The sequence below is a fragment of the Myotis lucifugus genome, unplaced genomic scaffold (genome assembly GCF_000147115.1).
Source record: "Myotis lucifugus unplaced genomic scaffold, Myoluc2.0 scaffold_22, whole genome shotgun sequence".
NCBI lineage: Eukaryota > Metazoa > Chordata > Mammalia > Chiroptera > Vespertilionidae > Myotis > Myotis lucifugus.
In genome coordinates, this window is record NW_005871070.1 from 9,071,186 (window position 1) to 9,083,233 (window position 12,048).

At 39.8% G+C, this 12,048-nt stretch overlaps 1 protein-coding gene across 1 annotated transcript in view; it reads left to right on the top strand.

Annotated features, from left to right (window-relative positions):
• Window positions 1-6: 6 nt before the first annotated feature.
• The window catches only part of PRKD1 (protein kinase D1), a 292,961-nt gene continuing 280,919 nt past the window's right edge, over window positions 7-12,048 (top strand). Inside the window, 1 exon segment of the mRNA XM_023751551.1 lies at window positions 7-125. Within this exon segment, the coding sequence (XP_023607319.1) occupies window positions 99-125 (27 nt within the window). The 5' untranslated portion in view covers window positions 7-98.

The following is a 12,048-nucleotide window of genomic DNA, read 5'->3' on the forward strand; positions in this document are numbered from 1 at the left end:
CGGGCATCTCCTTCCATCTGCAGATCGGCCTGAGCCGCGAGCCGGTGCTGCTGCTCCAGGACTCGTCCGGGGACTACAGCCTGGCGCACGTCCGCGAGATGGCTTGCTCCATCGTCGACCAGAAGGTGAGCCCGGCCCCTTCCCGCCGCGCAGGGGGCGCTCCCGCCCAGCGCCCCTCGCCGCCCCAACTTTCCGGGTCCGGGCGCTCAGCCGGAGCCAGCCTCGCCGGAGCTCCCGGAGGGGACCGGTACCCTCCGAGTGGGACGGCCGCATCCCAGGCACGGCACTCCTTGGGTCCAGGTCTCCCTCGCCCCCTTGTTACATTCCCGGTTTCCCTCCAGCCTGCAGCCTCTCCTCCCACTTCCATCCCTCTCGGGGCATTTCCAGGTATCTGGCCCTTTTCTTGTCTCGCCTCTTCCAACCCGTGAGACTTTCCGGCTCTCCCCTCACTCCCCCTGGACCAGCTCATTCCAGGCGCCAGAGTCCCCGGGGCCCCGCGCAGCAGGTTTCAGCTCCACTCCCTTCCACGTTAGCCCCCTCTGGCTCGGATGGATGCTGAGGGGTTCCTGGAGGAATCTGGACATGAGGAATTTCTCACCTGTCAAATAAGCCTTTAAGAGAGGGTGATTGGCCGGGCCAGCTGTGAAAACAACTGGCTAGAAAACAACTACCTGCCTCTAGGCGAACATGGGGGCCAATATGTCAACATACAGTTAGAAAGTTGCAGCTTTCTTCTTGCCTTTCATCCTTGGGTCGCTGAGAGTGGGGCATCGAAGTGGGGCACAGGCCTTTCAAGGGTGGGGTGCTGCGCTGGAGCGCCAGGAGGCTGCGCTTAAGTTTGTGGCTGTGAAACTTTGGACAGCGGCCATCAAAGGCAGGTTTCCTGGGCCAGGCCACCCTGGGAGGAGACCCAGCCCGCCCACCACTGTTAATGGCGCAATTCTGAATTTCAGATGGTTTCTGTATCCATCCAGAGGCGTGTTGCATAGAGGGGGTGATAAGAGTGTAAAGGAGAGGGGACTATGGCGCCAGTCCCTTTAGTGTCAATAGCCAAGGCTTAGCGGGTGGAGACAGGTCTGTCAAGGTGCTGAATTTCAGCCCCGAAGGACTGGCTGGTACTTGCCTTATAAATATCACTTGGATAATCATGAATGCTTTCTATAAACTTTGGGAGTAGAGTTTGCTAAGCCAGAGTGTTGTGAATTGTGGCACTCAGCGCGGGGATATTAGGAAAAGCTGCAGGGAAAACCACTGTCTTAGGAAGTTGTAAAAGTTCTGGAGCCCAGGCTAAGGTAAGGATGGACGCCAGGGAAAGTGTTCATTGAATGCAGTGACGTTTTATATTACACTTGACTCGCATTTTTTTGCAACTTCCATGGAAATGACATATTTTGTCTCCATTCTGGTACAAGTCATATCAGGTGCCTCCTCATCAATATTTTTTTGGGGGGAAACCTGCAGCAGGTGAACAGGAACACTCCCCTAGGCACCAAAGCCTTCCCGCAATGGAAGGGGTAGTCTACAACCACCTCTCTTAGGGGGTCAACCAGTAAATTAAAGAATAGCGGATAAGCACATACATAATGTATAAGGAAATTTTCCCCAAACCTAATGCAATTGTATGGAATGTCACCTCAATTTTAAAGCATGTGATAGAGTTATAAGGAGTATTTGAATTGGTTCAAATGAATATGAACAGGCTGTTTTTGACAATTTTAACACACACACACCTTGATGGCGCTTAGGATGTGGAGAAACTTGTGGTGTAAGAAGTTTGGGAGTGGAATGTTGAATGAAGAGTGAGTTCTGAATTCCAGTAATATCAGTAGCTAACACGGGGGTTGCTATATGGAGGGAGCTATATGAGTGCAAAGGGAGAGAGACTATAAGCTTCTGTGGAACACAGCAGGCCTGAGGGTAGTGACTAGGATATTTAGAGAAAGTGTAATTATGAAAAGGCCTTGAAATTAAAAGGAGCTCCAATTACCAGAAGCCTCTGTAATCTTCTACATGGAGATATCAAACCAAGGCCAGCTGAAAAAGATGCATTTACTATGTGGAGGATGTTTTTGAATGCCAAAAATATTAAGGCAGAAAGAAAACTGGAGTTCCATCATGTGCTAATTGAGACCTGAACCAAACATGGGGGTGGTGGACACCTGAGAAATACCGGAAAGAAAATCACCAGCCCCGGTGACTGATTTAAAAGGGGGACCCCTTCTTTTGGTATTTACTCTAGTAGTTCTTCTGTCTCTCAAAAGAAGAGTTTGAAAGTTTGACTGCTTGGGATAGCCAAGGTGAGGTCTCGCACTTTTATTTTTAAAGGTCATGGCAAAGGGAGAGATAGAGTCAGAGATGTGGATTTAAGAATTACTAATATTCACGATACTGTAAATAAATACTTACTGGATGGTGGGTCTAGACAGGAACATTTTCATCTCTCTGTGTTCGGTCATCTATCTTGAGAAATATTATCATGCAGGCAGAAACAAAATTAAGAGGGCAGAATATCCATACAGGAGAGCAGGGGACTCTGCTTTGTGGCAGAGACGGTCAGTGTGGAGTTAAGGAAGAGGGAGGTGGTCCTTTGTTCCTTGTTTCAAGTTCTCTTGAAGTACTTTCTGAAGGTAGCAATGTGAGGAAGATTGGCAGGAGAGAGAGAGGGGCTTGGGGAACGAATGTTGTAGGAGAAAGCTGAGAGTTTTAAGTCATTTACAATTTACTATTTAGACAGACTGGAGTCATGTTGATTTTACAGCAGTCCTCTGCTTTTATTGTTTTATAATGTGTTAAGAGGGTTTTCATATGTTAGAGAGTTTCCTAGATACTAAGGTCAGACCAGCTTAAATCTTTGGAAGTATTAGCTGACAATTCTGTTTATTTCAGCTACATTCCTGGGACGTTTTCTGTAGGCTGAGCAACTGAGGTGCACAAGGCTGAATGAGAGAGATCCTGTTCCTGAGAAACACATCTTTAACTTATTATTTGGAATTTAGGGTTTTCTTCAGTTGTATAGATTTGAAAAGTGGCAGAGATATGACTGTACTTGAAAAATTTTGGTGGCAACTAAACAGAAATGTTCTTTCTTTAATATAAAAGTACCCTGTACACTGACTTAAATAACAAAATAATTATTTCTTTTATCTTGAAGTTTAGATGAAAATCTAGTCTTGCTTTTGATATGTAACAATGTGTGAATATAAAAGATGTGATTAATTCCTTCTTTTTTTGGAAGTATTTGCCCACGGTTGTATTATTATGTTTATTTCTTTACTTTGCAAGCATGCAACCTTGAAGGCTGGTTGTATATAAAGACATGTATTCTTAATGTACATGATTATAGTTATTAAAAAAGAACAGTAATAGACCTCACTTTGAAACACAGTTACTTTCTACTACCAAAGGAATCTTGAATATATAGACTAAGAAGGAATTGTTTTGAAGCAAGGAACAGTAGTCCAAAGGAAAAGTTAGTTTGGTTTCACAGTGCACCAAGTATCTCTACGCACGTGCCGCACATGACACACTTTTTGAAAATAAGCAATATTAATTTGGGAATGTGAGCTGCAGTTAATAGGAAGGCAACTTATATTTATTTTTTCAATGTGGAGTAATAGCATCTATAAGACTCCTGGCATGTAGTTTCACTTTGCATAGTCACATATCTGACCAAAGAAAAGAAAAAATGAGATTTTATAGAAGGTAGCTCACGAAAAGAATAACAAAGGTTAGTTTCTTGGTTTGAGAGCAGCTTTACTCTGCTTGGAGTTGTTTCACTTTCTTAATTGTAAATTGTTTTCTTAACAGTTATGGTGTCATTTTTATATTTGTTGTTAATTTTAGCTACGGCACTTCTACATAATTTGAGAAAGCTGGGAGTAATTAGCTGCTTGACTTGCCCAACACATGTGGGTCAACAAAGTCTTTTTAAGCTAATGATGGCGTTTGGGTCTTAGGTGTATATTTTTATTCAAATTTTATATTTGTTGTATATATTGATTTCTGATTTAATGATGAAGTATAGGATTTGTCATTTCATTAAGTGAATCTTAAGTAATGTAACTTTAACACCCTATACTGTAGTTCAAATTTTAATTTCTTTTCAAGTTTAGGAGTATAATAGGATTATACTTTGATATATATGCAATGCCTTTATTTTATATATACTACATATATATATATGTATTACACACATATAAGTGTTTAAATGTGTTTTGGAACATATTTTAAAAGCCCAATTATCTATATATATCTGCCGGATGCTGAAGTATTGTTTTATATTTTGTATTGTGGCTGCAAGAAGTGGGGCCTCATTATATATCTCATAATCCAAAAGAGAAACTATGCTTTATATTTTTTTATCAATACACAGAACTGAAAACACTTTCTTACAGCTGTATACTATTTAGCAGTTTTTATAAGGAAAATATCCTTTCAATCTGAAGTTAAAGGCATTTAGCCTTACAGTCTTTGGGCTGGGAAGAATCTGATGATTGGCTGTTTTGACATATATATGAATTAATTTGGGCCTTTAGATACAAGAATCAAACAAATTTGAAAGAATTTTCTGTGAGGGCTATAGTGAGTATGTATCTGTTGGGATAGATGTGGGGCTGGAAATTATTAATAAAGTTTGAAAGTTTGCCCCATGTTTGATGACTGTGTTGTTTGGTATCAGCAGACACCTATCATAACTATTAAGGGAGATTTAAAACTTTATTTTGCTTATTATTATTATTACTCTTTCTTTGTGTGAGATGATCGTATCTAGGTCTTCACCAATTTATGCATGAATGACTTTTTAAGGACCATATTAGACAAAACAAACACATTTGTAAGCCTTTGAATGCATGGTTGTAACTTATCTAAGATTACTTTGAAAATAAAGGCTAATAAGTGTAAAGGATTAAATACACTGCCTGGTTAATAGGTGCATAATAAATAGGATTATTGGTATTCTAAGGCTTTACAGACTAGCATACTGTCTTGCTAACAGAAGAAATGTGTATTTTTTAATCTTATTCTTATCTCAGTATATAATTTGAAATTGTAGTATTAAAAAGCAAACGTGGCTGTAAGGCCCAGGTGACATTATCTGTTCTCTGTACTCTATAATAGAGCAAATCTTAGGAATAGTTGTATTTTGAAACTGCTTCCCAAATCTCAACCTCTCAGACTTCCTGAAGAAGTAATTTGATTATTGTTAAATGAAAAACATGTGTGCTGATAAAAGTAAAGCATATCTTCATTGCTTTGTATTATTTTTATCAAGAAGTTGATTTACTTCCTTTCCAATTGCAAGTAATTCTAATGATATTTCATTTGATAAAAAAGGGAAATAAAATAGGTAATGGTGCAACATTGGCAACATAATGGTTCTCAAATCTGGTCCTCAAGACTGGAGTCCTAAGTTCTTTCAAATCAGCCCTTGGTCTGAAGAGGAAGATATTTGGATGGAAGGAGATCTCATTTTGCTGCCATGCTAGCACCTAGCATGTTTGCTGAATCATTATATGTGATGAATACCTAGTATGACATGGTTGTGCACATACAGAAGAGTTATATTGGAATGGGGGCAGTTTTACTGGGAAACAATTGAGTTAGCAGTGTGGCTAAGCCAATCACAAGTCTTTTCCAGGTCTTTTCACTAACTACTACTTACCTCTCATAGAAGCCCATGCCCCCATATACAAAACCTTTTGTTAGCCACAATCAGTAATTATTTATTCATCTTTTAAAGGACAGTGGAATAGATAATTACATGAAAGGTAGATGTATGTGTGTGAGAGATAACTCTAATAATCAAGCAAGTGGGGCTGGATTCAGATTGGATGAGAAGTAAAATGCAGTTCCATAGGAGTTGATCATAAGAGTTCTTTGTTTTTATATTTTTTGCCAAAAGCAAACTAACCTTTTTGACCTCTGACCTCTGACAGTTACTTTGGTTCATCTGAAAGCCCTAAGCCCAAATGTGAAAACAGAGGTAAAAATTTAGGGTGTTTTTAAAAATAGTGTTCACCTTTTAATTTACCCAGCAGTATGCTAGGGAGGTTTTGAAATGAGGTTTCAGTTTCTTAAATCTTTCCTTAATGTTGGAATATGTTAGAACAACTCAAAAAAGAAAAAAAAGGCATCAATTTTCATTTTTCTATTGATAGGATTTAGATACAGAGAAATGCTTGTTTTTCTCACATGTTACAAGAATATGTGAAATTTCTCCCAAGAATTCCTCTGATACTGTCAACCAAATATTTTTGTACCATTGAAAATGGATATTGACAGCATTACTTGAAGTTACTTGGCATCTGAGAAACCCACATTATGCTGTTTCTTACTCTGTCTTTCTAGTCTTATACAGAACACAGATAATTAAAAAAACAAAGTTTGAATTACATCGCCACTTGGCCATTATGGAATATCACAGAATTTAGATATTTATAAAGATAAGAGTTGTTGTAAAAATACCACATATTGAGACACACTTATGCATGTCCAGATTTATAGTATCCTATATAGAAGTTTCTTCCAAAGTTGCAAAAAGGTTTTATTTGGCTAAAACTAGACAGTTGATATAGCAGCTTAGCAATGTTGGCAAATATGAAGATTAGATTTTTAAATATGCAAACATGCAGGAATTTTGTCCAACTTATTTTGTTAAAAAGGAAAAATAAATTGATGCATCTTTTACTCGTTCATTGGCTTCTATTCTGACTAAACCACTGATTGATGAGGAATTTGTTGAATTTACTACTTGGATTTATGCACAATTTCAAGAATTTCTGAATGCTTCTCTCCCTGTCAGCTGTTTTTTTTTTTAACATATATATTATAAAATGATTTAAAAGTATGAATGTGATAGTCAAAGTATAATCAACAGATATGAATGTGCAAAATAATTGGTATTATTGATAATCGAAGGCTCTGTAGACTGTAGCACAATGTAGTGCATTGTCTTGTTAATAAAAGAAACATATTGTCTATTAGAAGAAATTTGTTGAACTATTTTGGTAAAACAAATTTTTATATGTACCTTTCCTTGGTTCAGATTGTTGGAAGGACTGGGGCATACATATGAAATGTTATACGTTAATGCAGTTGAACCTTGCTTTCGTGTACAGTTAGCCCTGGAACAATGTGGGTGTTAGGGGCACTGTGCCCCTCTCCTTCCCCTACACAGTTTAAAATCTGTGTATAACTTCTGACTCCTTCAAAACTTTACTATAGCCTACTGTGTCAAATGGAAGCCTTATCAATAATGTAAATAGTCAATTAACACATTTTGTATGTCATATATATATATGCACATATATATATATAAAATATACTGTATTCTTACAAAATGTTAGAGAAAAGAAAATGGTATCTACACTAATATAAGAGAAATATGCAAATTGACCATACCTTCATGATGCTATCAGCCAATCAGGAGTGAGTATGCAAATTAACCCAAGAAAGATGGTGGGTTAATTAGCATATGCAGTTGCCGAGTGGCCGGGGGCAGGGCAGGACACAGGTGTTCTGCACCGCTTCAGCTGCTCCAGGCCTCTGGGCAGCGTGGGAAGGCAGAGAGGTGGTTCCAGGCCAAAGCGAATGTGGTGCCGGCAGCCAGGGAAAGGAAGGCCCATTTTTGCATGAATCTTTGTGCATCGGGCCTCTGGTCTATAATAATAAAAGTGTAATATGCTAATTAGACTGGACGTCCTTCTGGACAAAGCTGGGCTACAAGGGAAGCCTGAGTCCTGGGTGCCAGAGGAAAGCTGGTGCTGGCAGCCAGGGGAAGGAAGGCCTACACTTGCATGAATTTCATGCATCGGGCCTCTAGTTAAGAATATAAGAAGAAAGAGAAAATACATTTACAGTATTTAGTAAAAAAAGAAAACCATGTTTAAGTTGACCTAGGCAGTTCAAACGTATGTTGTTCAAGGGTCAACTGTAATGTTTGTCACAGAAATAACATTAATAATCTATAAAGATTAAACCATTACAATAAAGTGTTAAGAAAGATTTAAAATTGTCAGTGTTAGACATGCCAAAAAAATAAAACTTTTTCTTAGTTTGTCTAAATCAGTCACACCAATGATAGAATAACTACTGCATGATTATGGAACTTTCACTTTTTTAAAAAAAAATGTATTTTTATTGATTTCAGAGAGGAAGGGAGAGGGAGACAAATAGAAACATCAATGATGAGAGAGAATCATTGATTGGCTGCCTCCTGCACACTCCCTACTGGGGATCGAGCCCAAAACCTGGGATTGTGCCCTTGACCGGAATTGAACCCAGGACCCTTCAGTCAGCAGGCTCTATCTACTGAGCCAAACCAGTTAGGGCTCACTTTTTTTTAAATTGATAACTATGGCCAGAGAGAGACCAGGGATTCACTTTTCTCTGGTTCAGGAACTTGAGTTAAATTCCAGAGAACTTAATTGATTGAGATAGGCCACCTGTCCCTGGTTAAATAGTTTATTCATGACACTGTCTCAACCCTTTAATTAATTAAACATGAACAGTTATTTTTTTCCCTCTCTTAACTCATATTATTGAGATCTGATTGTGGTCTCCTGTGGTCTGAGGGGGCCTTTTGGGTGGGACCGGGAGTTCTTACAATACTTCAGAGTGGCCACTCCTTCTCAGTGTTGGTAGATCAAGGCCAGCCTTCAGGGAGGGACATGCTAAGGGCTTCAGGGCACCTGGCTTAGGGAATAAGGAATTTGGAGACACCTAAATGTGATTTCTTTGCCAAGGAAGCAGATTATTGGTGTAGGACAGGAGATACTCCTCAGGTTCCAGAAAGATGAGGTGTCCTGTCTATTCTGAACCATCCCTAGAGCCTTTGCACTAACTCAGCATCTTTAAAAAGTTTGGTCTGTATCCCTGCTATGGAAAGCTGCAGTTAAGAACAAGTGTGACCAACAGAGTTGTAATTATTTAGAGCAGTGGTTCTCAACCTTCTGGCCCTTTAAATACAGTTCCTCATGTTGTGACCCAACCATAAAATTATTTCCGTTGCTACTTCATAACTGTAATGTTGCTACTGTTATGAATCGTAATGTAAATATCTGATATGCAGGATGGTCTTAGGCGACCCCTGTGAAAGGGTCATTGGACCGCCGAAGGGGTTTCGACCCACAGGTTGAGAACTGCTGATTTAGAGATTGGTTAGGCCAGTTAGCCCCTCAGGACAGTAGCAGTAGAGGTCAAGGCCACTTGATTATAAGCAGTGGTCTGGGGTAAACAGCTGTAGCTCTCACCATTGTCGAAAGTAGCTCAGCCCTGGCTGGTGTTGCTCAGATGGTTCAGCCTTGTCCTATTTATGGAAAGGTTGCCAGTTCAATTCCTGGTCAGGGCACATGCCCGAGTTTCTGGCTCCATCCCCAGTAGGGGGATGTGCAGGAGGCAGGCAATTGATGTTTCTCTTTCTCTCCCTCTCCCTTCTTCTCTCTAAAATCAATAAAAACATACTTTAAAAAAAAAAGCATCCCAAGTATCCATCAGTAGATAAGTGAAAAAAAGAAAAGAAAAGAAAAGAAAAAGCTGTGGTACATTTACAAAATGGAATACCACTGTGCCATTTATTCCAAAAGGAATAAAATTTTACCCTTTACGACAGCATGGATGGACCTGGAGAACATTATGCTAAGTGAAATAAGCCAGTGAGAGAAAGACAAATACCATATGACTTCACTCATATGTGTAATTTAATGAACAAACTGAACAACCAAGCAAAATAGAGACAGACTCATAGATAGAGAACAGGCAGACAGCTCTTGGGAGGGAGGGTTAGGGGTAGGGGTTGGAGAGGTATTGGGAGGTGGGATGGGGGGATTGAGCACAAAAGAAAAAGAAAAGAGAGAGAACTCATGGATCTGGACAACAGTGTGGTGATTGTGGGGATAGGGGGATGGGGGAAGGTAGAAGAGGGCATAGAGGGGATAAATGGTGATGGAAAAATAAATAAAATACATTATAAACAAAGCAGGAAAGAGTGGGAGGATGGTGGGTGCAGGAAGGCTGCAGTTAAACTTTGTTGAAGCTGTTGAGTCAGTGGTGGTGAATAGACCTGAGCAGGCTAGAGTAGGCAAGACCTGTAGGATTGTGAGATAGTGACGCCTAAGGGCAGAAAAAACAGTGATAGTGAAGCTTCTACGATTCAGGTAGCAGGGGCCACATGAAGAGCAGTGGACGAGGTCTAGGAGGTGGCTTTTCCAAGCACAGCAGTCCTGTAGGAAGTTTTTAGAATGTCACAGATGAGTGTTTCAAAGAGAGGCTCCCACATGATTTGACTGTGAAAGTTTTAGGAAGAGCTTTTCCCGGGAACATTAGGGTTGTGGCCCACAAGGTTCCAGGGGCTCACGGTAATAATGGCCTGAGACTGGAGCCTCCAAGGAATAAAACGTCCCTGGCGTCATTTACTCTGTGCGTCTGTTGGTGTCTCTACTTCTTCTCCGTGGCCATCTCATTTTCACAGTAGCCCTTTGTGATAGTCATTTTCTCTCCATTTGAAGGATTAGGAAGGTAAGGGTCAGAGAGGTTAAATCATTTGTCCCAAATCACATAACTACTAAGTAAAAAGCAAACCTCCCAACATGTTAGTCACTTCACTATAGCTAATCCTAAAACCAGGGAGGACCGGAGTGGCCCTAGATCTGAACAGAGAGGACGTATCAAATTGTGGGGGAGGAGGAAATGCCAAACTTCCTATTATGTTGGCTTAAATTTACATAAAAACACTTCAGCTTTGACAGTGTGATATTATTTTAACGTTAGCTTACATTATTTCTTAGTCTGGAAGGCTTCCCTCATCTGGAATTCACATCCCACGTAGTGGTCAGCTAGCATTCCAGTCCTTTGGAGGCTACCACCACAAGGCTTCTTTTATTGGTGGCAAGATACCCACTCCAGGTATTGATACTTCACTTGAAAGATGTTAGAAATGGACTCTCATTGGGGATATTGGTGCATCAGCGGTATATGATTACCTCCAGTGTTTTAGAGACATGCCTCACCCTTGAGGTGTCATATGAACTGTAATGTGTCTATTTGTTAATTTAAAAAAACCACACTTCTTTGTGTAGCAGAATTTGATTTGAAATTTGCTATCATTGTACTCTGGTAAAAAGATATGGGGATTGCCAATCCTCATCCATTTTTAAATTTCCAGACACCACTGTTATTTATCCAAAGAAGTTAATTACTTTGTGTTTGGCCTAGGTTGACTCACAACACTTACTTCCAATGAGATGTGGGCACAAAGGTGTGTTGGAAGTGTTATGATAAGGCCATGCTCATCAGATTGGCTCAAGACGAGCAGATGTAAAGAATCTTAGTTATCAGTATAAATCAATGAACCATTTTTTCTTGAATAGTACATTGATTTTGAGAAAATATCTAAGGGTCCTTAAGAAAAGTGCCTTTCAGTGGTTACTTTTCATTTGAGAAGTATTTGGATTGCCAATATGCTAAAAGATCATGCTTTGCAAATATGTTTCTCTTTCTATAAATTTTATGTATTTGTGGTTTGTTAGTTTATTTTTGGTTAGTTATACATGAATCTACCCTAAGATAAACTTACCCCCACTTGTGTGTGCTCAGTCACAGCCCACAAGGAGGCGTTCTTCTTGCTTCCGTTGTGCTAGCCAATCCGAATTGTGAACTGCCTCGCATTCCTTTGAAGTGACTGTGTACAGGGCGAAGACCAACGCTTCCATTGTTGAGTAATTGCACTGTCTTTAGGTTTTACAACAATGTAGTTGTATATATAGGTAGACATGATTTGATCTAAAGTATAGTTCAATTCAATTCTAATGCTTCCTACTCTGAATGACTGTTAGGAAGCATAAAGTAATTATTCATTCCTAATGGCCTAGAAAGGTACCTGAAATATTGCCTCTCTTGATATATTTGGCACCTTTGCAGCTTTAATAGTTCACAAGTTACATAGTGAATTCTCTTTGACATGACTCACTGGTAGTCTCTTGGCTAACAAAAAGGCTGCAGACCTATCCAGCTGCACTAGAAGTCTGACTTTACTAGATGTCTACTAGTCAA